We start from the raw sequence: 26,631 nt of genomic DNA on the forward strand, positions 1-26,631 counted from the left end.
CCTGTATTCCTCTAATTTTTTTCAAATAATACTCATCGAGCACCAGCTACATGCCAAAGAACGTGCCAGGGGCTGTGGGCACAACAGCAAGAGACGTGCACAAGGCCGCCTACTGAGCCTCCGAGACCACCTCCCGGCCCAACCATTGTTCAGAAAAATACTCAGAAAACATCAATTGATTGAAATCATACTGAAAATATATTGCCAGAGTTGCCAGATTCAAAAAATAAAAAATACTGTATGTCCCGTGCAGTATTTGGGACACACTAAACATCATTCATTGTTGGGACGCCTGAGTGGCTCAGGGGTGGAGCGTCTGCCTCCGGCTCAGGCCGTGACCCCGGGTCCCGGGATCGAGTCCTGCATCGGGTCCCCGCGGGGAGCCTGCCTGCTCCTACCTCTGCCTGTGTCTCTGCCTCGCTCCCTGTGTCTCTCAGGAATAACTAAAATCTTAAAAAAATAAAAATAAAAATCATTCGTTGTTCATGTGAAATTGAAACGTGACTGGAAATGTCGTATGTTAGCTGGCATCCTGCCAGGCCTTCCTCCTCAGAACACTGGGCCCGGCCTGGCACTGACCCCACAGCCTGAGCCCTGGGCATGTGTGTCGCGGCACCTCGTTCCTCTACACTCCGTGCGTAAGAATCTCTCTTTCCAGAGTCTTCAAGGGGAGGCCTCGGTGGCAGCCACAGCGAGAGGGCAGTTTAGAAGCTGCTAGAAACAACTAGAAACAACGGGTGGTCGGGAGCCGTGGGCATCCCCCCAGGAGACGGAGGTTTTACCAGTTCTCATGTTTTCAGACATCACAATTTTTCAAAGTTCAGGTCATGCTTCCCAGCAGGCCCCAGGAGCCCGGAGGAGGACCGCGCAGCATTGGCACGTGGCCTGGAAGCTGGCTGGGGGCGGCTGGGGTGCGGCTGTGTCTGTCTGTCTGTCTGTCTGTCTGGAGTCACCTCCGGATCCAAGAGCGCGCTCTGCCCCGGGAACTGTACCTCCCCCCTCCCCGCCAATGAGTGAGACAGCTTTTCTTTTTTTTTTTTTCTTGTTTTTGGAGAACTGCCACTCTCCCCACGGGCAAGGCTCACAGATTCCACCGTGGAAAGAGTGTCTGGAAGAAAAGCACGGAGGGAAGGCGGTGTCTCGGCGGCGGCCGCGCTGTGACTTCAGGGAGGCCACGGGGAGCGCCCACCCGCGGACCAGCCGGCCCGTGTCTGCCCACGGCCGCCCACCCATCAGCCTCGTCCTGAGCCGCAGGCCTGGGCCCATTGCGGAGGGTGCGCTGCGGGGGCTTTGTCTTTGTGGGGCTCGTGGGAACATGTGCCCCGGGTCAGCCGCTCCCCGCCCACGCTCGGACCTCGAGGACCCACTCGTGTCCTCCAAGCACCACCATGCGTGCCCACCTCCCCACGTGTGTCCTCACTCCACGCGTGTCCTCCAGGTGCCGCCACCCTCCTCCCTCCTCCCTGACTGCACCCTCATCCTCAGCCACGCATGTCCTCATCCTCCCCCCACACATGTCCTCCACCTACGGCCACGCGCGCCCTCCATCTGCCCACGCCCGCCCCGTCCCTGCCCGGCCCTGCACGGCCTCCAGCAGCAGCAGCGGGCTCCTGCGACTCGGGGCGGGACGGGGCACGCAGGGGGCACGGGGACGGGCCCTTGTGCGATGGGCACGTTCCAGCCTGGCTGTGACACGGGGGCACGACCACGCGTGTCCGAGGGGCCTCGGCGCCTGGCGTCCCCGCACTGACCTGGCGGGATCCCACGCTGCGCAGATGGCACTTCCAGAAAGCTCCGTGTGAGGAGCACCCGGGGAAACCCAGAGTTAGGCCGTCCACGCAGCCAGCCTCCCCCGCAGTCCTTGATCCCTGCAGCACACCGGGGGCTCGGTGGCCTCCCACACTCACCCTGAGCGCCCCCCGTTCGCTCGTGTCTGAGACGGTGGCAGGGATTTCAAAGGCAGCGCTGCGGGGCGCGGGCTACATGGGTGCACGCAGCGCGCTGCACGCTCTGGGGTCCCCTCCTCTGGCACCGCGGACCCTTCGCCCTGGGACACTGCCCCACGCGGGCCGGCGTCAGCCACCTCGCCCGACCCGGTTCCGACAACCAGGATGCGGCCCCGGGGACAGGCCCGGCCGGCGGCGAGCCCCTGGGCCCAGCCACGACAACGGAGGCCACGCGGCCGCACAGCTCCTGGGGGCGCGGGACGCCAGACCCGGGGCGGGCGTAAACACACAGCCCCACGCGTGCAACGTCCAAGCCGAGCAAAACGAACCCGATGGAGCGCGAGTCGGTGAGCGCCGGGCCTCCCGCCGGGTGCTGCCCGCACAGGTGTGCTGGGACGGTGCGCGGGGCGGGACGGGCGAGGCACAGGCTTCCCCGTGTGCGTATGTCATGCCTCAGCAAGAGTTCAGAGCCGTGGGCTCGCTGCCGGGGCAGGACGCAGGGCGCCGCGGTCCCCGAGGGGGCGGCCCAGCAGGCTGCTGACTCACTCCTCGGCCGGGCCTCCTCCGGGCCCACCCTGCGCTGAGACATCAGGGAGACAGAAATCCAGTGTGTCCCGCTCATGAATGGCACCTTGTTCCTGGGGTACTTTGTCGCCCCGGTGCCAAACCCACGAAAGCCACCACCGCTCTCCCCACCCCGCCCGTCTCCAGTTCAGCCTCCCAAAGCCCAGGCCTGATCTAATTCGGAGTGAGGCTGAGCTCAACGAGAGGACCCAGGAGGGCTGGCCTCAGCTCCCCCCTCCCGTGTCCGCGGGGGCGCCCGGCGCTGCTGGCTGTGGCTGCACAGTGGCCCGAGCTGCACCCCCCCTCCCCGCCCCGCCGGCTCAGAGGGCTCCGCCACCAAGGCCCGGCCTCGCAGAGCCCACCAGAGCCAAGGGTGGAGTCTGTGGTCACGATGACCTTTGATCCACGCAGAGGTCGTGGACGCGAGCCCCAGGCTTCCTGATCTGACCGATGAGTTCACTCTCCACGCAGCTGAGCCTCTGAAAGGCTCCACGTGTCCGGAGTTACGAGCAGCCCTCAGACCTCGCCGCCGTGGACGCACGTCCCAGCTGCAAATAAACGAGACGCCGACGACGCTTGCCGGTGTCCTAGGTCTCCGCACATCGCGAGTGGGGCGCTAGCTGCGGGTGATTCCACACCATCTTCTCAAGGCTGTTCGTAGAGGGCGTAGCCTGGATAACAGAGGGGGCGTCTCCACGGGGCCAAGGACTAGGCGGCCCAGTGCCCATCTGTAGAAGGTTCAGGGTCCCTGAGCGAGGCTTCCTCTCCTGCGTCGTGACCCGCAGCCCGTGCAGGTATCCAGATGCCTCCATCACTCGCCCGGGGGAGAGAGGGCAAGGAAAGCCAACACAAGCTGACGTCCGGACTGCCTGCTGCGCTACGAGTAATAAAGTCCCTTGTCCCTACCCCACGGGTCTCATGTTTTCTGCCTGGAAACCACGGCAAGCTGACGTTTATTGGATTGTGAGTGGGATAAAGTTACGGACCCTTCACAGGCCTTAACCATACACATTGGGACGGAGGGAGGGACGGAGGGAGGGAGCTACGGTTTTCTGTTTTTTGAAAAGCAAATCTAGCCAATCACTCAGGTCTCTTGGCTGGTGGCAGTGATACTTTAGTTTTCCTTTAGTTTAGTATCCTTCCGGGGATAGTCCAGGCATTTGTAACTGTAGGTATCTTGTTTCTTTTTTCCTTTCCAATGTTACCAGGCTAGAACTCTGTTTTGCACTCTGCCCATTTTTTTCTTTTCTTTTTTTTTTTTTTTACTTAAAAAAGTGCTCGGAGATCTTTCCATATTGGTCTATTTAGGGGATACCGCATTCTTTTTTAAGAAGTGCAAACCAGTCAGTACTACGGCTGTATTATCGTAAGAAACTGGGACCGAGGATATTAGCAACGCAGTCCTTCCCTGGATTGGTATTTAGGGTGTTTCCAACTCTTCTTTACAAAATGCTGCCAAGAATATCCCTGCACATATGTCAGTTTACCCGTTTGCAAGATCTCTATGGGGAAAAAAAGTTTTGGAATTTGACTCGCTAGCTCAAAACCTATGCTCTATTTTAATTCTCACAGATACTTCCGACCATCTCTATGACAACCGTCCCAATATACACCTCCACCTACACCCTTGCCAATACTCATGTCGCCTTCAGTTTTTACCTGTGTGCCAATCTGATAGGTGAAAAGTGAAATCTCAAAGTTTTAATTTGTATTTCTGCTAATGAATGAGATTGAGCACCTTTTCATATGTGTAAGAGCCACTTGCATTTCTTTTCCTGTGAATTTCATATTCTTTCACCACTTTTTTTTATTGATTGCTGATTTTTTATTTATTTATTATTTATTTATTTATTTATTTATTTATTTATTTATTTACTTATTTTGGGTAGGAGTGCTCTATCTAGTGGAAAGCATCCCCATGTCTCCTATGAGTTACAAATTTCCCCCCTGGGCTGTTGTCTTTTGACTGTGTTTTAATTAAAAAAAAAAAAAAAAAAAAACACTTTGGCATCTAATTTTAAAAATGGTTTATATTAACCTGTATTTGTGCACGAGTGTGTGCACAGTATCTGTGTTTGCATCACACTTAGAAATGCTTCCGGGTTATGAGACTATAAACGATCCATGTTTACCTCTTGTAGCTTTATGATTTTATTCTTTTATGCTTAAATCTTTGCTTCACCGAGCCTTTTCAAAGTAAGTTCTCAAATCATACCTTAAAATGTTTTATCTTTATTCATAAGGCTAAGTATAGCTAAAAAAAAAAAAAAATGATTGTTATCTCAACTTTGTGATCACATTTTTCTTATCTCTATCCTGGGCAGGGAGACTTTAAAATCAATCGGCCTTCAATATGGATTGGTTTAAGGTATAGTCCACATAGAGGCGTGTAACATAAACCTCATTAGAGTTAATGTTTTCCTATAAAGAGGACAGATACGCCTCTAGTGGTAACTGGGTAAAGAGATTGTGCTCTGCAATATTTTGAGATTATATCACCTATGAAAATGAAAATGGTCCAAAAGAGGCACATACAGCTTCCTTGAGGAGGAAATTCACTTGGCAGCGCTCCAGGCTGATTCTGCAGCTGGTGAGAAGCTTGGATAATTCTCTATTCTTGTTTACCCTGCTTCCAAGACGCCAAGCCATTTGTTCTCTGTCATTTTTTCTTTTTTTAAGTGAGCTCTATGCCCACCATGGGGCTTGAACTCACAACCCTGAGAGCAATAGCCCCGTGCTCCACCCACTGGGCCGGCCAGGCACCCGTGTTCTCTCTACCATCTTTGGTGCCAAGGTCTCCCGACCCTCAAGAGGTGAAATTTGCTTTCCTTCCTGATGGTTGTATACAATTATAGTAAAAGGACAATTTTTCATTTCTTTTAGGCTTAGTATAGGTGAACACATAGTTTTCAGAACAGTTGCAACCAAATTCCCTTCAAAGTAAGACAGAAGGAAAAAGAAAGGTGCCGCCCTAAAGAAACCAACTGGAAAGCACCGAGCCTACCATTAACTTGAGAACTGCCTTGCGCCTGAGTCATCTCATCTCTTTAAGCCGAAATATGTGTAATAAATGTCTACTTTTTCTTTTATTTACCGCATCAAGAATGAATAATCTCTGTGAAGCTAAGTGCTAGATTACTTATCACTAATTTTTAAACCTAAGGAGATAAGTAAAGTTGACCAAAATCCATACCCAGGAAAACTGAGGCAAGAAAACACACAATGGGTGGAAAAGGCTTGGTTATGAATTAATTGGATTCATTCTAAGTAATTTTAAGTGACAAGCACAAAAGACATAAAGGGGCAGCATCTCTGCCCAGGAGGTACGTCCAGAGACGTTTCCCCAGAGACGCTACAGTGACACTGACAACTCACCAGGCAAAGGCATTTTGGGACAGTTGTTCCAACCCGGGTTCCTAATACTCCAGTCCATCAAATGTGACAAAGGAATTCCTTTAGATGTATTCCTGGCAGAACACAAGGCTCAATGGCGAGGACCGGACACCTGACGATCCAGAATCACAAGCTACTTAGCAAACACGGGCCACTCTCTTGATTGTGATACAAGAATGGGGCAAGTTTCCAAGGATAAATAGTTACCACAGCCAAGAACAGCTGATGAAAAGATTGCTCTCCAGGTTTTTCCAGAAAGCTATCTGCTCGTTAGGTAATGGTAAAACCGGACGGGCCTGGCAAGCGCTTAAACATTCCAGTTGCAATATTTAATTTTAAATATTCCACGAGGATGCAACAATCACAGCAGTCTGCCTTAGCTGGGAAATGGCCTAACATTTCTGGAGGACAAAAAAAAAAAATCTGAAAAGGGCAAGTAGCATCCTGAAGTAGAGAAAACCAGACGGTTGCTAGTTAGCTGGCGGCCCGGAGGCACGTCACCACGCTCCACATCTGTACAGGGCAGGACAGGCTAGGCCATGGTTCTCCAGCCAGGAAGAACTAAGGAAGAACCTTCCAGCCGGCTTTTAAGAAACCAACAGAGACGGACTCAATCCCATCCTCTCAGAGTGGGGCCCAGGCATCAATATTTCATGCAGTTCAGCAGGGCTGAAAAAAACTGGACAAGACAGATGTCCCCAGGGTCCCTCAATCAATTAAGGGAAACACACAGAACCAGTGTAATGACGGGGACACAAGACAGCAAAAAAACACGGGCCAGTGTAAAGAGAATTCTAGCCAGGGACTTACAACACCTGGATATTAGCACAGGGTGATATGCTCAAATGAAGCTTGCGTGGCTTCGCCGTACATGAACAATAAATATTCTTGATTAATCAAAACAATAACAGAACCATTCCAGGCACAGAACCACACAAAAGGTATTATGTCATTAGCCCCTGCTGGCATTTGTTCTTTTTTATCCAATTCTAAGCTTACGATATGTATATGCATCAGGCTCTGAAAATGGGGAGACGCATCTTTTTTTTTTTTTAAGATTCTATTTATTTATTTGAGAGAGAGAGAGGGAAGGAGAGTGCAAACAAGCAGGGGAGAGGCAGACGGAGAAGCAGACTCCGTGCTGGGCAGGGAGCCCGACGTGGGGCTCGACCCCAGGACCCTGAGATCGTGACCTGAGCCCAAGGCAGACGCTGAACCAGCTGAGCCACCCAGGCGCCCCCAGATGAATCTTGTTCTTAATTTAATATTTTCCGTATGGTTCCTTAAAAAACGTACAGTGGCTTGTATACATAAAACATAGCAACAGCTCGTGAAGCAGAAATGGATGAGAAAGAGAAAAGAGGAAAATGCCGAGACATAAAGCAACACGGCACCACGCATGAAGCTGGCGCAAAAAAAAAATACACAGCAGGCCGCAGATTCACCTCCGTGTCCGCTGGCAGGCGTGTGTTGAGGGGAAAACCCAGAAAGTCACACAGTTTATAGTGCCCAAAGGATTGTGCCAAAACCAGAACAAAACAAAGAAAGAGGCAAACACCCCAGAAAAATAGAACCCAACCCTTCTGGTACTAAGGCCAGATAGAAATTTCTCCCGTGGATCCCTGTAAGGAGATAAATATCTTGTGCCACGATAAACGACCAATAATCCCCATAACATCATTATAGGAGAAATGACAAGGAGTTTCTTGAACTTCTTTAAAAGTAATTTTTTAAACAAAGCAAAGGAAAGACGCCAAACACTATTCAGCAGGGGGCTTAGGAGGGGTGGCTCGGGAAGGTTGGCTGGGCACCCAGCCGCTGAATTCGCACTGAGGGCAGGCTGACAGGCCTCTGGCCGCGGTGGGTCGGGACCCAGCAGGGGGGCCCCACGGTCAACAGCAAATGTTTCTTAAAGGGTCAGAGAGTAAATATTTTCAGTTTTCCAGGTCACGGGCCCGATTATAAATACTCATCTGTCCCAGCAACCACGAAAAATGTGTAGACGAAGATGCGCTTCCCGGTTACGATAAAGCTTTATTTATCGACACGGGAGCTTGAATTTCATATGCTTTTCATATGTCATGAAATAGAATTCCTCCTTTGATTTCTTTTTCTTTTTTTTTTTTTTACCTAACCGTTTAAAACCCGTAACACCCGTTCTTAGCTTACAGGCCATAGCACAGCAGGCAAGAGGCTGGAGTTGGGGCCACCGGGACATACTCTCCTGACCCCTGGCCCACAGGGCCACGTGCCCCCCGCCCCCAGGGGTCTCCTTGACTCACACCCATCTCTTTCCTCAATTTCTGTCGATACCCACTGTTCAAGATAATTAACCATTTCCACATTCCTTAGGCAACAGCACACCAAGCCAAGTAGGATGACACCATCAAAAGAATGGCTTCAGGACTTTACGTTCCATGGAAATAAGAACATAATCCAAGATGAATGAGAGCAAAGACATGATCTGGTCCCCAGTCTCCTTGTTAAAAATAAACACACACACACGAAGCAGAAAAATTGAATGTATAACTTTCTCCATTTGAGAGAAAGTTACAGGCTCCTGCGTCTTTTAGAGACACGTGAACACACGTATAACGGGCTGAATCGCTAAACGCGTGTCACGCGTGTGTTGTGGCAGTTACAGCACCAGCTCTCTCAGTGGACGCGGGGCCAGGTAGCGTGTCAGGACACAGTGGCTGCCATCCGGGAAGCAGCCTTCATTCCCCACCACGCAGATGTCCCCGAGCTGCCGTCTGCAGAGGTCCCGGGGACCCGGCGGCTGCCGCTCTCGCTCGGGCCGCAGGAAGGCCCGGCTCGTCCGCGGCCACGGCACGGCTGCTCGTGCCCACCGCCCTGGACGTAAGATCAGGGGGAGAGGCCGAGCCGGGGCCTTCGGGAGCCCACGCTTGCCCTCGTGGAAACAAGCGCGCGGCAGATCAGAGGGCGCCCCGGACCGCCCACTTCTGGGGTGCAGCCGGCTGGAGCCTCCTGAACACGGGCCCTGGGAGCCGTGGGCCGGAGGCTGCGAGGAGCGACGCCCCGCCCCGTACTCCCGCGGTTAGTCCTGCTAAAGGGCTGGGCTTGTGCATCACGAAAGACTAAGAGTCTGTGCTGAGGATGGAAACGCCCGCGAAGCTTCTAGCACACGCAGAGAAGGGGCGCGGGGCTCATGAATGCGCGTCTGTGCGGCGCCCGCAGAGCGGCCGAGCGAGGGCTCGGGTTACAGGGAAGCCCTGAGCCGCTTCCAAGGACCCCTCTCCTCGAGGGGGTGCATTCAGCCCGGACACTGGGGCTTTGTGCTGCTCAAGCGAAACGCTGGCTTTCATTCCAGACGCCCCTGTGCCGCAAACCGGCCGCGCGGCCTCGTCCACACTAGACATGTGTCGCCTTGAACGGCCTTTGCTAAGCCCCGCGTCCGCTGCAGGCTCCATCACATTCCAGAAGGCCACAGCCGAAGGTCCCTTCCAAGGCACCCGCATCAGCCTTGTCGCCCTGTCCCCGCTTTGCTCTGCAGCCGAGAGACGGCAGGTCAGGGACCTTCAACCTGCAGGATGCCCTTCGTGGCGCCCACGGCCTCCTGGCGTGCGTGACAGCCACCAGGCAGCCACGGAAGGGGAAGGGACAAAGACCCGAGGGAACCGCAGCACCTGCGGCCCCCGAGGGCAAGCCGTCGGGCCTCAGTGGGCCTCAGGCTCCGGGCCGCAGACCTCGGGGACACCGGGCACGCGCGTGGGAAGGCCCGGGGGACCCAGCGGTCAGCCAGCCGCCCCCTGAGCCCCGGGACTTCACGGCGCCATCGGCCAGTGCTGGCCCGGCGAGCCCTGCGAAGCCTATTCAGAGGCCCAGCCCGTGTGCCGGAGCGTCTGCCTGTGGCTCGGGGCTGCTCCCGGGTCCCAGGGCCTGGGATCGAATCCCGAGTAGGGCCCCGCGCTCAGCAGGGAGTCCCCGGTGCCCTCGGCCCCTCCCTTGCTGTGCTCGCTCGCTCACTCTCTTTCTCAAATAAAAAAATAAAATCTTTTAAAAAAAGCAGACCCAACACTGAAAAAAAAGTGGCAGAAACGAGGTATTCATGAGGGCCCCGATTTTGCCATCCACTCAGTGGCTGACCACGCAGCTACTACACATCCTTTGGGGACAACCGTGTCCCCGAGGTACCTGGTGCCGTGAAGACGTGGATTCGGGACTTAATTTCCCCACCGCCGCCCCCGCAACCTCACCGCCCCACTGGTCCTGCTGGCCTGCACACCAGGGGCGAACCGGCCTCCTGGGCCGGGCGACCCCGTCTCCCTGCTGCTGTCGCTGAGGAGACGGCCCAGGCCTGCCCAAGCCCTGGACTTGTCCGACCTCGGACGACAGAAGAGACCACTCCCCAGACGTCTCCTCCAAACATCGTGGAAGGCGCCTTTTACCCTCAGAGTTTCTATGCTCTCCTCCTCGGCCCCTGGGGAAATCCAAGCAATCTCTAGCTGGCTGCCAACATCCGTGAGCCTCGACCTCTGCTTGGGTCAAATTTTTATTGCATGAAAAATGCACTGGTGGCCTGGTCTCCTTTTGTCGTCTACAAATCACGCTGAGTACTTGGCTCGAGTATTAGCAGCTTGTGGAAACGAGTCATTCTGTCCGCGTTTGCTGAATACTGACATAGTGGTCAAGGCTGAGCGATAAAAACTATTACCCGCACTTGCTGAGCCTGAAAACGAGGAAAATTCATTTTCCAATTATTCACCTGATGTCACCGTGGGGGGGGGGGGGGACAAAAGTGTGTCAAGGTAGAGGAGAATACGTTTGCTACCGTGTGCTATTTATGCTTTTTTAAAAAAGTGCTGGGGAATATCCCCAAAGGGAATTCATTACCGGGGCGCCTGGGTGGCTCCGTCGGTTCAGCGTCCAACTCTCGACCTCAGCTCAGGTCGTGACCTCGGGGTCGTGAGACGGAGCCCGCGTCAGGCTACGTGCTGGGTGTGGAGTCTGCTTGGGAGTCTCTCTCTCCCCCTCCCTCTGCTGCCCACCCCACTCACGCTCGCTCTCTCTCTCTCTCTCTCAAAAAAAAAAAATTCATTACTATTATCTTGAGATTTTAACACTAAGCAGCTGCCAAAAATTTTTACAAATGAAGCAGTAATTCTAGGTCCCTAATCTAGCCGCCCTTGCTACTTGGTGTTAAGTCTCATTCCCTCTAAGAAATAAACAACCTGTTAACCCCAGAGGAGTCACTAAGACGTTAGCTTCTCCTGTGAGTAACCCTCTAAAGACTTCCTCTGGTCAAATGAGTTCCCTCCTGACTGCGCCCACGAGCCTGCTTCCCGGCCGAGGGCCCACGGCGAGCTGGCGCACAGGCAGGCCGGGAGGAAGGGCCGCCACACAGGCGCTCGGCGCTGCCGAAAAACAAGTCACAACACAGTAAGAATTTTCCGAGAAAACATGCCCCACTCATCAAAACTCCTGATAAATATGCAAATCCCTCCGCTGGAATTTCTAATGTCAAAGTTTTATTAGCTCTCTTCTTACTCAAGTGACTAAGGTAAACACAGTGGATGGTTATACAGATTTTTCTTTTATTTTTTTCCCATCAATACTCAAAACATAGCTTGTATTACCGACCCCATAGCCCAAGAGCTGTAATTACTCGTGTAATTTTGGAACAGACCCTCTCTCTCCGCTGGGACCATGGGCAGATTCACCTGCAGGACCAGCACACAATTATTGTAACGATAGACTTTACGGCACTTCGTAAACTGAGGGTGAACGGGGATTGATGGATTTTGAGGCTAAACTAGAAGTTCCGAGAAGTCCAAGAACTGAGGTTGTAGAGAGTAACTGACGAGGTCCGACTTCTGCCAAAAATAGTTTCATCTCTATTACACACCGTGTAATCACTGGCATCTCTTGTTCTTTTTTTTTTTTTTGGATAAACTGATTAAACCATTTGAGAAGGCTTATGGAAGAGTTGATTGAGGTTGAGGGAGCGGGTTGAATTTTCTAAAGGGAAATAGGCTGCCCCATCAAAAAATATTTCAAAATGGGAAACTTCCATTTTTTTGAAGGCTGAGCTTTGGTCTGTATTTTCTGTCTCCATAATGTCAAAACAAAATGCTAAAGCTAAATCGGGGTGTAATCATGACTCATTGATAATCAGCTTGGGAGCGGTTTTTGTTTTTTGTTTTTTTTTTCAATCTATGCAAAATACTTCCCAGTCAATAAAAGAAGAAGCAAAGCTGTAGAAAGAAGTGGGCAGGGCCTCCTTCAAAGGGCATGTGATAGAAGCGTGGGGGAGCAGTCAGGCTGGCCACGGGCGGCCCTGGGCCTCATCTGCTGAGCTCTCACAAGCTGCGTATCCATCACAATCATACGGGGCTTGTTAACATGAGCTCTTAATTTTTCTCCTGGAAGTAAAATGCTAGGGTTCTTTTGAAAATACGTTTTTAAAGTAGGAACTTAAAGCGTCTGACTCTTGATCTCGGCTCAGGGTCACGAGGTCAAGGCCTGCGTTGGGGTCCATGCCCAGCGTGGACCCTACTCAAAATACATAAATAAGCAAAACTAAAGGAGGGACAGCCTGAATTGAAAGTAAATAATTTAAAGTTTTAGCTTAGCAGAGAAAAGGATTTTAAAATTGTATGAGAAGTCAGTTGGGAATCTTGTGGATTTGGGCCTATGGTAAGGGAGTACTGACCTCGCAGAAGGTGGAAAGAATATAAAGGCTGTGGGTGGGGTGTTGCAATTAGAAAAAAGTAAATGCTATGTTTAGAAAAGACTTAATGACAGAGTTTGAAAGGGCTAAAAAACTATAATTAGAAAATACAAGGCTTTAGTAGCTATAGTTAATTAGGGCCAGCCCAGATCCCAGGCGGGTTATTCAGTCAACACTTGTTGAGTAAATGGAGTACATGGATACGTACGCGGGGCTTCGGAACAAAAAACCAAAAAGATTTTAGAGACCTTAAGGAAAACAAAGTAGAGATCGACAGGACGAGGAGCGGAGCAGCAAAGAGTAAAGTCAGGTTTTGAACAGTAGGAAACACTTGGAAGTAAAAATCATCAGCAGTATCTTGGGTTGCTGATTTTGCTAGAAATCGGGAAGGCATGACTTATCCATAAATAAATGATGACTGGGGAGGGAGTCGACGAATGAGCTTAGGGGGATAACAGCTCAGACTTTAACGTAGGTGATTTAGGTCTCTAACTAAAGTCTGCAAGTGATTTTCAAAGCACTAGCCCAGCATACATTAAAAAGGAAAAAAGTGGGGTCCCCGGGTGGCTCAGGGGTTGAGCGTCTGCCCTCGGCCCAGGGCATCACCCTGGGGTCCTGGGATCAAGTCCCACATCAGGTTCCCCGCAGGGAGCCTGCTTCTCCCTCTGCCTGGGTCTCTGCCTCTCTCTGTGTCTCTCATGAATAAATAAATAAAATCTTAAAATAAGGAAAAGAAGGGAAAAGTAATTATAATATTACTAGGCTGGTGAGTGTAATATTACATCTATTACTATAAATGCTTGGGGGATAAACATCAAAATTTTTCATAACAAAATATGAAAGGCATATATGGTCGCTAGATAATTAAAGCAAATCTTAACCTGGCATAGAAACGATCACCTTGGGGATCCCTGGGTGGCGCAGCGGTTTGGCGCCTGCCTTTGGCCCAGGGCGCGATCCTGGAGACCCGGGATCGAATCCCACATCGGGCTCCCGGTGCATGGAGCCTGTTTCTCCCTCTGCCTGTGTCTCTGCGCCTCTCTCTCTCTGTGACTATCATAAATAAATAAATAAATAAATAAATAAATAAATAAACGATCACCTTTACTGACGTAGGATTTGATTCAGTACATTTATGCAAAGCTTTATAACAGGTCAGAGCTATAGAGTTTTATTGCCAAAAGTTAATATTTGGTGCAAGACAAATTGAGCTTGCCGTGGTTATGCTGCAGTCCTGTTTTCCTGGTACCAGTTATAGCAAAATCAACTTCCAGAGTAAATCTGAAATGCAGAGAGAGCGGCTGATAAGGCTTTAACGGCAGTCACACCAGCCAACTGATGGAAATCACCGTGTTATCAGAGGAAAGTTAGGTTCAAGTTTTGAGACAGTGGCTCTCTTGCAGAGAAAATAAAAGTCCATCTTGTGTACCAAATTATTCTAAGCTGAAAAAATTATTTCGTGATCGAAAAGGCAGAAAAGAGGGGGACCCCCGGGTGGCTCAGCTGTTTAGTGCTGCCTTCAGCCCAGGGGGTGACCCTGGGGTCCCAGGATCGAGTCCCACGTCGGACTCCCTGCAGGGAGTCTACTTTTCCCTCTGCCTGTGTCTCTGCCTCTCTCTCTCTCTCTCTCTCTCTCTCTCTCTCTCTCTCATTCTCTCATGAATAAATAGAATCTTAAAAAAAAAAAGAAAAGAAAAGGCAGAAAAGAGGAATAAGAAGACTGAATCCATCCAAATCCAGTGTTATGGTGAATTGACCTTCCTGGAAAATTTTATTTGTTATTTCTTGAAGGCAAAGGATGCTACGTGCCAGTGAGCGTCTGAGAGGGTGGGTGTCCTGTGCCGGGGTGGGCCCGGCAGGGAGGGGCCGGCTGCTCTGGGGACTCTGCGAGCAGGGGGTGGCGGGTGCACCTCGGATCCCGGGCAGACCCCGGAGGAAGGAGGCACGGACAGACGCCAGCAGCCCCCCGCACGGTCGCCCCAGGCCAGGACGCGGGCTCCCGCAGTCCAGGGAGCCGGGGGAGCTGGGCCAGCTGCGGCCCCAGGGGTGCCTGGTGGACGTGCAGAGTCCGAGAGAAGGGGCCTTTCAGGCCAGGACGCACTTGAACTGGACCAGTGCTACGGTTGGGGCGGGCGGGGCACACCTCCCCGGGGGCCCACGCGGCCAGAGCCAGCAGGACCAGCCAGCGCCCCGCCCCGCCCTGAGCGCTCTGTAGGGGAAAGGATGCAATTAAGTATTTCTTTGATAACTGTGAACTGGATTTTGCTTTGAAAATATGTGTTCATAATTTAGGTAACTTGCTACTTAAAGCACTAAGTCTAATAGCTGAAAAGTAAATGTAAATGATAATGACGAAATTAACTTACAGGTGCATAGTGGCGATTTTGTGTCCTGGTTTAAAAATCCAGATATCAGAATATAACTCGGATTAAAAAACCAAGTTCGTGGACTAATTAGGGATCACTTATGTGATTTCTGAGAAATGGAAACATCTTTGTTCGAGTGTGAAATTACTTTAAGGATGAGTGTTTATCCATGAGAAATTTTTAATTGATGTATTAATCATATTTTCAAAAAATATAAATAAATAAATATTTCTGACTGTATTAATCATATTTTCAAAAAATAAAAATAAAAAAATAAATATTTCTGGCTGGAGAGCTGATTCAGGTTTTTAAAGCACTTCTTTTTTTTTTAAGTGCTCCCTTTCTAAGAATGGCACAAATACGGAAGGTGAAGGTATGACATGAAACGTTAATGACACTCAGGGATCGAGAAGAGGCAGAGGTTTTTGTTTCCAGCCCTAACGGTCTAGCTCACATACATTTCCTGCCATGAAAACAGATAAAACATGCAAGTTATAATAGGAAATCATCTAATTAGAAACATCAAAAGCTGACAAGATAAAAAAAAAAAAAAAGAAGAAGCTACCAGGTTAAAAATCTGCGAGGAAGTAGGAACCTAAGAGACCAGCCTGCAGGGAGGCGCTTTGTGAGTGTGAGCTGATGCCACAGCCTCACGGGGGAGCGGGATCAGAGCTGGAGCCTACAACGGGCTCCAGTGGGAAGAATAAAAAAAGCCCTTGTCAAGTGAAGCTGAGGCGTCTCAGAGTCACAGCCCACACGCAGGGTGCAGCCACCCACCTCCCGCCCGGCAGGCCGCAGGGACGGTGGGCCTTGGGGTTGGAAGTATTCATACAGGGGAGGCGGGTGGGTGTGGGAACTTGTATTCAAAGGCTGGCCCTTGTGTGCGAAATTCCAACTCAAAGTCCCATCACCTGGGTGGTCCGAGACACTTTAAAGGGGCAGGTTTAGGTCAAAGTGGTCCCAGACTGGTGGTGCCGCCAGACTCCCGGCAGAAACAAAAGCAAATTCAAATTCTACCCCTAAAAAAGGCCATTCGTCCTCAGCCTCAAAGCACCCCTCCGAGTCATTTTTCAGTGGTAATGACAAACGTCCAGGCAAAAATAAGCAAGCACACGAGGAGAAGGGGAAAATCTAAGAAAAATCTAGATCCTACAAGAGCAGATTCGTCCTTTAGTGAATTTTGTAGCTGTTTGTGCAACTACTTCTACTCGAGCACCGGGTGTGTGCACCAGGTCCTGTGTAGGGTGCTGGGCACGGGTGTCACCCCGGCTCCCGCAGGAACAAATCACCCGGCGGGTGCAAGGTTAGTTGCAATGACATTATATTCATGCTCACTTACCTTCGGTCTCAGTGTTTTCCTGGACTTCCCAGCACAAAGAAGAAGGAGCGCCCGTGACTATTAACGGATAGATTCTGAACATAATCTCTTGCAGGACTGAGACGGACATCCCTGGTCCCTCCCCGGGCCCCCAGCCCCTGGAGGTGGGGCCTGATGATCCCCTGAGCAAACCGCAGGGCTGCGTGCAGGACCAGAAAGGGGGTGAAAGGGGGTGAAAGCCAAAGATGACTACCTTTCACTGTGGGCGACCACACAGATGATTCTGGGAGAAGAGTATGAACCGGACAACGCTGAGGTTAAGGAAGCTCTGGCAAAAGTCGAGGGCAGGGCAAGTGAAGAGAAGCCGGGCCCGTACTGACATACGCAGAAGGCCTTTGTTTCCTGGCCAAGCTCGTTGGCGAGACCTTGCGGATACCTGGGTTCCTCCGGGGTGTCCACACTCACGGCCCGCCTGGGTCTTCTACCCACTTTTCACAATGAGGGCTCATGTCATCCCTTCTATTCTCCTGCATCCGTTTGCTCTTATTAAATATTCTCGTGGTTCTTATTTACTTAGCTTTCGGAACGGTATGGCCTGTGCTTTCTGTTCCTTGCTTGCCAAACCGTGGTAGCGTGCTGCAGTAGGAACACCCACCGCACCCACGCGCGGGCCGCTCACTCAGGGCCTGGGACCGTGCGAGACACTTTTTAGGAGTTATTTACTGCTCACGGCCCAGGAAGGGGCAAGTCGGCCTCACCTCCGCTTTACGGGTGGCTGCTGCGCACCGCGGAGCTCACATCCTGCAGCAGACGGAGCGGGCGCGAGAGCACGAGCTTGGAAGCTGGACAGACCTGGACTCAAACCCTGACCTGCTCCCGGGATCCCCCTCCCCTCGGGACGAGGCTCAGCTTGCCCGGGCACAGGCCGCCGCCTGGATGGCACGGAACACACCGGGGCCCTCACAGTGCTGGTTTCGCCTCCCTTCCAACAGTTACTCATCTGAAAGTTCACGTCTTGCCCGAGGGAGCATCTTCAGAGAGTTTTCAAAGCGGCTACTACTGGATAAATAACGTGGTATTGTACACACTCTATAAAATAATGAAAGGTAAATAATCTCTTCTATTTACAGACTGCTTTACAGCTCCCGCAGCCCTACACCCCTTCCCAACCACTGGCCTGTTTGATCCTTTGGAAAATATTTTACTATCTCAGTTGTGTTGTTGTTTTTTGTTTTTGTTGTTGTTGCTTTTGTTTTTGTTTTCTGTTTTTGTTTTAGTTGATTGGTTGTCTGTCTCTGGGACATACTAACACTGTCTGAACATGATAACATTGCCTTGAAAAATGCTAATCCAGGAAATGATGCAAGGAAAAAAAGAATCAAGCCTTTGCTTTTCCCTCCAGTCCTCTGGAGGCAGACTGCCTCCTTCCTTGTCCTGGGTACGAGTGTGTGTAGGCGGGATGTTGGTGGCCAGAGTTGGAGGTGCGGCAGTGGAGGGAGGGAGGGATGTAACCCATAGCTAGCTGTCTTGGCTTTTCATGGTCAGGATGCCTAGCACAGAAGGAATGTGCTACCTTCTCTTATTAAAGGACGTCTCATTTTCTTCTCAAGCTCATGAGAAGAATCATCCTATAGTCTCTCTCATCCAGAGAGTGTGGAAAAAAAAAAAAAGTCCTGGGAAAGATGTATTCATCCCACACAGTAGGGGCACAACCAATCTTTGAAACCACTGCAGTGACCGTGGTGTACACGGACCATCCTCTGTGGACGATGCAGAAAATCATGTGATGATCCCTGTGAGTCTCTCAAAAAGGCAGCCCAGCCTCACTTCTAGGATAGCTTCTTCAGCAAGACCCACTTCTCAAATAAGGATTATTTCAGAGGAAGCACGTGGGGACATATTTTGTTTGAGACCCCAACTTTTCAGAATATATTTTGAGCCAATATTTAAAGCTTGGGAAGTGTCACAGGTTTTTTAAAGTTGGCTTGCTTTGCCCAGTTGTCTCTACCTGGCCCTTCTGGAGCTTGTTGCTGGTGCCTGGATTATAATCGTGTTGGCTAAACAGAAGTCCAGGAATCCTGCTAGCTTTTTCAGCTGTTAATTTAATCCTACACAGAACACACGCACGCCCCAAACCAAAAAAAAAAGAAGGTTCAAGACAAGTAAACAGAAAAAGCAAAAAAAAAAAAAAAAAGAAAGAAAGAAAGAAAGAAAAAAGAAAAGAAAAAGCAAAGCCTCTGGCCCTCGAATGTCTCCCTCTGTCCGACTGCACAGTGTCGGGGATCAGCGTGTGGCCGCTGCTCCTGGACCCTCCCCACTTCAGGAGCTCTTGCTGACTGGGGGCATGGAGGGAAAGACCACCTGCCCCTTCGCTACTAATGCTTGACAAAGCTCAGAACTGGGGAGAAGTCCTGAAGCAGGCAGGGCAGGATTGCAGCCCCACTGCTATGCGCAGCTGCCCAGGGCCGCAGCGTGTCCTCCCTGAGAGGACACCACTTAGGGGCGCCCGGTGGCTCAGCCGGGGACGTGGCCGCCTTGGGCTCCCGTCAGGATCCCATCCCGCACGGGCTCCCGGCTCAGTGGGAAGCCTGCTTCTCCCTCTCCCCCTACTTGTGCTTTCTCTCTCTGTCAAATAAATAAAATCTTAAAAAGGAAAAGAAGATACTGTTTAGAATTTTACAGAAATTAATCAAATTAAATAGGCACTTCACACAAGTGATTTTCACTTAACATTTTTAAAGATACTACGATACCGAGTGTCTCCACTTGAACATCGCTCCTGTACGTGGTTGCCGGACCCTAATCCCTCTCCCTCCTGGGGTTGATGCCACCTTTGTCCTGGACCTTCCTGGGGGTCCTGTGGTCCCCTGAAACCACAGAGTCCCCACTCCACTGCCTTCCACTTGCTGCTCAAGCCTCCACTGCAGCCCCAGCCCAGCCCTCCTCAGGCTTCTGCCCCGATTCTTGGTTTGTCACCTCTCCTCCCAGCCGGCCCAGAACGCACCTCAAAGACAGTCCAGTGGGGACCGTTATAAGATGATAGTAACGGCGTGTATTGAGCACCTACTACGTGCCAAGTGCACATCTAAGTATATGATAGGGGGCAACCTGTTCAGTAAGGGCCACAAGCAGCCTGGGGCCGGCAGTGCCGCCGCCGCTGGGGTCTGAGCAGGGCTTGGGGGCACCTGCTGGGGACCCAGGGCCAGCTCCTCCCGGCTGGGGTCGGCGCCCACCGCTGACATGTCCAGGAGCAGGATCTCCGGGGGCCTGTCCTCGTCGGTGGAGCAACCGGCCCATGTCCGCTCAGGTCTGGACCTCGGGGTCGGGCCTTGAGCCCCTCCTCGGGCTCCACGCTCGGGGTGGAGGCTACTCTATTATTTTTTAAAGCATTTTGTTTATTTATTCATAGTGACCCAGACACAGAGAGAGGCGGAGACCCAGGCAGAGGGAGCAGCAGGCTCCACGCAGGGACCCGAGGCGGGACTCGATCCCGGGACCCGGGGTCACGCCCTGGGCCCTGCGCTGGAGGAGACGCGCCCTGCGCCCCCCCCGCCCCCCGAGCCCCGCTGCCAAGTGAGCAGGGCCGAGCCCCCCTTCCCGCCGGCTCACTCCCGACGAGCCCCGAGGTGCCGCCCGCGGGGTCCCGAGGCTGGGGAGGGCGGAGGGGGGAGGGCGGAGGGCGGAGGGCGGAGGGGGGAGGGGGGAGGGCGGAGGGGGGAGGGGGGCCCCAGCGCAGGGAGCGCCAGGACCACACCGCCCGGAGCCCGAGCCCGCGGAGACCCCCGGGGCAGGCGGGTCCGCGGCACCGCGGGGTCGGGCCCCCGCCCCTCCCCGCCCCTCCCCGCCCCTCCCCGCGCCCCCTCCCGCGCCCCCTCCTCCCGCGCCCCCTCCTCTCCGCGCGCCCCCTCCTCTCCAGGCTCCTGTGTGCGCCCCCGGTCCCCGCGCGCCCTCCTCCCTCCTCCCTCCTCCCTCCTCCCTCCCTCCCCTCCTCCCCCCTCCCCGCCCCGACAGCGCGGCCCGGCCCGCCGCCCCCCTACCGTGCTGCGCTGCTCGGCTGCGGACATGCTGGCGGCGGCTGCGGCGGCCCGGGCCGGAGCTGCTATAAGAGGCCGCGGACACGTCGCACTTCCCGTGACCGGCCCCTCGGCCCACCCTCCCGCCCCGCCCGCCCGCCCCGCCCGGGACCCGCCGCCGCGCCCGCTCGACTTCGCCCCCCCGCCCCGCCCCCGCCCCCGCGCCTCCTCCAGGAAGGACTCCGGCCCGCCCCGCTGCTGAGCGCGCCCGGCGGGCAGGGGCCTCCGCGGGGGGGGGGGGGGGGGGCATCCAGACCAGGCTCGCAGCCCAGGTGCAGAGGCCGGCGACCCCGGTGCCCCGGGCCCCTGCGCCCGCCCCCAGGTGTCCCCAGGCGCCCCCTGCGCCCGCCCCCAGGTGTCCCCAGGTGCCCCCTGCGCCCGCCCCCAGGTGTCCGCAGGTGCCCCCTGCGCCCGCCCCCGGGTGTCCCCAGGTGCCCCCAGGTGGGGGAAGCAGCACAAAGAGGGCTCAGGCCCAAACCCCGGGGCAGGGCGAGGCCACACTCACCCCAAAGCCCGGGGGCAGCGGGGGGGGGGGGGGCAAGGAGGAGCGGCAGGTGCTCAGGCCATCGCCCTCGGCCCCCTGCACCTTAACCCTAGCGTCAGGCCACGCACGGATCAATAGGACACGACCTGCTGGAAAAGAAGCGTGAAGATGCCCGAGGACGCGCAGCCCCTGCAGCGCACCTGCAGGGCCTCCCGGGGTGGGGGGTCCCGCCGTGCGGCCTCCCTGGTCCTACTAGGAGCAGGAACCTGAAGATCTGGCCACGGCCTCCTGCTCCGTGGGGACGTGCGGAGGAAAAACACCCGGGTCGGAAGCCTGAGAAGGCGGCCAAGCGTGGCACGGGCCCCAAATGCCACTATATATGTATTTTCTTAGCATTTTGGGTCAGCTGCCACCACCCCCTTCGAGGTGAGCAGCTCGAGGGCAAACGCTGGATGTCCGTTTCTGCTCCGAACACAAACACCCTGAATTTGCGTGGTTTAAACAGGAGCGCCCGTTCTGGTTTCATTGGGAAAATCCTCTTGCGGCCGCGCCAGCCGCGTCTCGGACCCTGCCGGATGCAGGCAACAAGGTACACGAAGTGTGGATGGAGCAACAGCGATTTGTGCGCTTGCTGTCTCTTTTGAAAAAGAGACCTGGCCTCTAAAATAGTTGTGCTTCTGACACACAAGGCAGGTCTCTAAGGGTCCCTCCCTGGAGATGGAACAGATGAGTGTTTGGACCTGGGGGACGTCTCGAGATCCTTGGTTGCCTCCCTGTCCCCCCCCCTGATTTCCCCAAGAGGAAACGCAGAGCTGGTGCCCGGGCAGGAGATGGACCTGGACCTTGATGTCGTCACCGGCCAGAGGCAGGGGCCACCTCAAGGCCAGGTCACAGACCCCCGCAGCGCCCTGTGACCTGAACCACTGCACCTCTCGGGCTCGGGCCTCAAGATGCCGAGGAAACTGTCAGCGGGACCGTTTCTCTTGTCTTAGATTTCACGAAGCGTCAAACAGCCCCCGGAACAGACACGCTTTCCTGCTTCTTGGGAAGCAGTTCTTGTGAAAGGGGAGGCCTGGCCTGCCCGGGCCCACGCGCGTGAAGACCCGTGCAGGTCACAGCTTCCCCGCAGGTCAGCGGGGCAATTCCCTGAGGAGCAGGCTGATCGTTCCTTCCTACTTTCCCAATTGTTGTTGTTGTTGTTGTTTTCCATCTAAGGGCAGTGGCTTGGGTTCTTTTTCACCGCAGGACCGTCGTGGTCCTAGAGGAGGACGCTTGCTTCCTCGTGGGAGCAACTAGATGCTCCACTTTGGGAGCCTGCGGGCCCAGCCCGTCAGAGCTGAAAGGAGGCCCCGTCGGGAGGAGGGAGGAAGGGTCCCAGTGTGTCCCTTCTCGCGGCCCCATCTCCATAAATGTCTCTGCAGCCTCCCCCCGGGACCCCACTACAGGGCACCGCGAGCTACGCTCTACAGTTTGTAATCTTTACACTAACTTGCATGAGGGTTTGTTTTTCTTCTTCTTCTTCCTATTTATTTTTCTTCCTTCCAGAACTGACTGGGCTTAATAATTAACTTTAATGAGCTGGTGGTGACTCCTTGATCCTTTTATTGTCTAGAAAAGATGGAATCAGCTCCCACAAATAAACAAGGGAAATGCATATACGAAGCACACCCGTGTTGGTGAGATCTTTATGCCGGAGGCTCCCCAACACATTTTAGGGAGTTTCATCACATTTTAGGGGATCTGGCCTGGAGACCAGCTCCCCGGGAGGGCCGTTCCCAAAGGACGCAGCTACACCGCCCCCTAGTGGCTATGATGAATTTTTTTTAAAAAGACCTTCTTGTTGACACCTCCTGAACCAAAAGGGAGTTCCCTTGAGTCAAGAAGCCCTTCGAGAAAGTCCTCTAAAGGATCCAAACACTCTTCCCACACACAGGTACTCCCAAGAGAAGCAAAATGTGGTCTCTGTCCCCGAGAAACTCTCAGTCCAGTGAGGGAGACAAACTGCGGCCCTCCTGCATCCCAAGCATTTCAGTCCCCCAGGCCTAGGCAGGTGAGACTCTGATCTAGTCGTTAATCCTTGATGCACAGCTGAAGGGTTCTCCGGCGGCGGCGGGTAAGCGCGGAGGAGTTCCCAAAAGCGCTCTGGTTAGGCATCTTCAACCATTTCCAGTTTGGGATTCTGTGCAGGGCCTTTAAATCGCAGGGCCCTTAAGCAACGGGAGAGGAGACTCCTTCAAGATTCCTGCTGCCCACTCCATCCCCGTTCTGTCGCACCTAAGTCAACAGGACAACTCACAGATGCGTAGCTTTCCAAGGCATCCACTGTTCTCATTGAAAGCCCGACTCTTTTTTTTTTTTTTTTTGGCACTCGTGTGCTATTCATTTAAGTCACGTGGACAGAAATTACTTAATTTCACTTACAGGTACAACTGGCAGAAATAGGTTTGGGGTCAAATACTATGGAGCTCAGTACACATCAGGGAGGGGGAACGCCGGAGGGTGTGGGCATTTCAGCGCACCCTACAATCAGAGAATGTTCACCCGGCTATCGGTATCAGTCACCTTTTCTTTTTTCTTTTTTTTTAAGATTTTTTTTTAAATTTTACTTATTCACAAAAGACACACACACACACAGAGAGAGGCAGAGACCCAGGCAGAGGGAGAAGCAGGCTCCATGCAGGGAGCCCGATGCGGCACTCGATCTCAGGACCCCGGGGTCATGCCCTGAGCCGAAGGCAGATGCTCAACCGCTGAGCCACCAGGTGCCCCAGTCACTATCTTTTCTAGGAGAAATGGAGGGTATGGATTGAGCCAGCCACTGTGTACAAAGAAAGGACGTCGTGCGAGTGCAGAGGAGGGGCATCCAGCTGGACTCTGGGAGACAGGTGTCAAATTTTCTTGGGGAACAGACTACATGAACTTGAGACTTGAAAGACGGATAGGCCAACCCTCCCCTCCCCTCCCCAACAACCGTGTATGTGTGTAAATGTGAAAATGTAAAGGCACAGAGCTGCATGAAATCACACGGCATGTTGAGAGAATTGTAAGTATCGGGGCTCCTGGGTGGTTCAGGTGGTCAAGCGTGTGCCTTCGACTCAGGTCGTGATCTCAGGGCCCTGGGATCGAGCCCCACGGCCACTCCCTGCTCAGTGGGGGCCTGCTTCTCCCCCTCCCTCTGCTCCTCCCTGCTGTTCATGCTCTCTCTCTCTCTCTCTAATAAATAAATAATATTTTAAAAAAAGAAAGAAAGAAAAAAGGAAATTGTAAGCATGTGTAGGGCCGGGGTGGGGAGATGAAAGGCGGGCGCAGAAGGCTGTCAGGGGGCCCCGCGGGGAGGGGCCCACGTCCTCTTGCTGGAGCTCGTCTGCGGCCTTCGCCATGTGGCCTTCCGTCCACTCACCGCCGATGGGCAGTCCCTACGGGACACTTCCTGTGTCCAAGGATGACAGTCCCTGTCCCGAGGACCCGGGCTGCTGAGGGAGATGGATGCACGCACACAATTCCAAGGAAATGCGAAGTGCTGGAATAAAGGTGCGTTCAAAGCAACAGGCAGAGAACCTCGGAGAAGGTGATGACTGCTGGACCGCAGATTCTCGTGGCCGTGGCCATTTAAGGCGAGTTCCCAAGAGAAGAGAAAGCCAGATGGAAAGGTGACCTGCCCCCAGACTGATGGCCCGGCTGCCCAGGCCGCGTGAAGCGTCCACCCGCAGGCCCGGCCTCCTCCCACGGCCCACAGAGCGCAGCCCCCCGGGTGGGCCGGGCCGCTCCTGCACGTGGGTGCTCTCCTGCCACTCGCCGGGTGGCATTTGGTCCAAAGGTTTGGTTGCTCATTGCATTGGGTTTAAAAGAGGCACGTTTATAAGTTACACATGCGTTATGCAAAATAGAGACATTTCGGGCACTTGGGGAAACTCACTCCAAACTTCAGCAAACCTCAGGGAAAACAAGTTAATTTGGTCACTGGCTGAGTTTTCAGCCTTCAATCATTTATTTTACAAGATGCTCAGTGAGGTGGAAGATGATGTAATCCCTGTCACTTGGAGGCTCTAGAGTGTTAGGGTTTCCAACCAAACTGGAATTATTTAACTATTAACTATCTAAGTAACAAATTATGTCCCTTAAACTTTATTAGAAAAACGTCCAACTAACCTGAGTGAAATTCTAAGACGTATTTTAAAGGAAAGAAGGGAGAAGGAAGAAAGAAAAGAATGTGGTGGTATAATAAATTAATATTATGATTATTAGAGAACATCAGAGATACCATAAATGGATGGTTAATTTGCAAATTGGAATATAGTATGTTGAGCATAATTTACTAGTGTTTTCTAAACCTTCTAGAAGGATTTTATAAATTTCACATCATGTAAAGATAAGCAGTAAAAAAATCAATATAATCTCTCTCTCTCCATCTCTTTTATTTTCAAAAAATTATTTAAAAGCTTATTTTTTTTATTAATCTCTACGCCCAACATGGGGCTCAAACTCACGACCCAGAGACCAAGAGTCGCACGCTCTTCTGACTGAGTCAGCCAGCCACCCCTCCACTCTTTTAGACAAAGGCATAAAAATCCTAACTCATAGACCTCAGGCTTCCTGACAGTATTTTAAGAGAGTTTTTATGGGTACTAAGCATCTTCTGAAAAAGCGATAGCTCTCTATGTATATTGCTATTTTTCAAATGTCTTTAGATGCCGCTGTAAAGAGTAAAATTCATATTCATTTCTTTATTTTTAAGATTTTATTTATTTATTCATGAGACACAGAGAGAGAGGCAGAGACCCAGGCAGAGGGAGAAGCAGGCTCCATGCGGGGAGCCCGACGTGGAACTCGATCCCAGGACCCCGGGGTCACAGCCTGGGCCGAAGGCAGGTGCTAAACCACTGAGCTCCCCGGGGATCCCCCAAAATTCAGATTCATTTGCAATGTCATCAAATTCATTTCCTGATCTTTATGTAATATTTTCAATCATCAGATACTAAATATACAACTGCAGTCATAGGAAAAATCAGTCTGCTAGAGAAAAATGGGCAACAGTCCTGGTACAATAAAAATCGTAAATATTGGCCCAAATCATTATATGCACGGCTAGCACACACTTACGCTTGAACTTTGAAATCCCTTTCTGTTTTCATAACACGATCTTTTCTTTATCATATCCCCCCCACCGCGCGCGCGCACACACACACACACACACACTTTTTCTTTCGCTCACTCTTGGTTTAGAGAGACAATCGTGCTCTGGGCCGGTGGGGGAGGACTTCTTTCAAAGCCCTAACACTTCGCAGACTTCCCTGCACCTCGTAACCATCTGGGGAACCACTGGACTAAGTAGATCAGAGTCGGGGGCCCAGGCATCTGTCGTTTCACACTTTTCTCTCTAAGACAATCCCGGGTTGTCAGAGGGGAGGCTGCGTCAAGGTCACCTACGCTGAGTTACAGATTGCTGCCCGCCCCCCCTTTCCCGCCAGTCCCCACGCCAGCTGTCAAGCTTAGGATGCAGAAATCCCACATCTAACAAGTTCCCAGGTGACGCCCATGCTGCGGGCCCAGGGACACGGTCCTGCAGATATTGCCTCACATATACGACTCCCAGCTCGCCCGCACGTTTCAATTTGTTAGACGAAATGTAGAAAATAGGTGGAAAGAGGAGAAGTAGGTGTCCTGGGAACACAACCTGGGCTGACATTCTTAAAAACCATCCCACTAACGAGAACACAGTGTCTCGCAGTGTGAACGGGAAGGCGATGGATGTTGCCAGGGGTTCCCAGCCCTATTAGGACCCCCCTGGAAGCCTGA

At 52.7% G+C, this 26,631-nt stretch overlaps 1 protein-coding gene across 2 annotated transcripts in view; it reads right to left on the bottom strand.

Annotated features, from left to right (window-relative positions):
- PAPSS2 (3'-phosphoadenosine 5'-phosphosulfate synthase 2) overlaps positions 1-20,446 on the bottom strand; it is a 49,031-nt gene extending 28,585 nt beyond the window's left edge. For both annotated transcript variants that reach the window (XM_077874858.1, XM_077874857.1), the window contains exon 1: positions 20,316-20,446. In XM_077874858.1, the coding sequence (XP_077730984.1) occupies positions 20,316-20,342 (27 nt within the window). In that variant the 5' untranslated portion in view covers positions 20,343-20,446. The remainder of the gene's footprint in view (positions 1-20,315) is intronic.
- Between the last annotated feature and the right edge of the window lie 6,185 nt (positions 20,447-26,631).

The sequence above is a fragment of the Canis aureus genome, chromosome 27, assembly GCF_053574225.1.
Source record: "Canis aureus isolate CA01 chromosome 27, VMU_Caureus_v.1.0, whole genome shotgun sequence".
Lineage (NCBI taxonomy): Eukaryota > Metazoa > Chordata > Mammalia > Carnivora > Canidae > Canis > Canis aureus.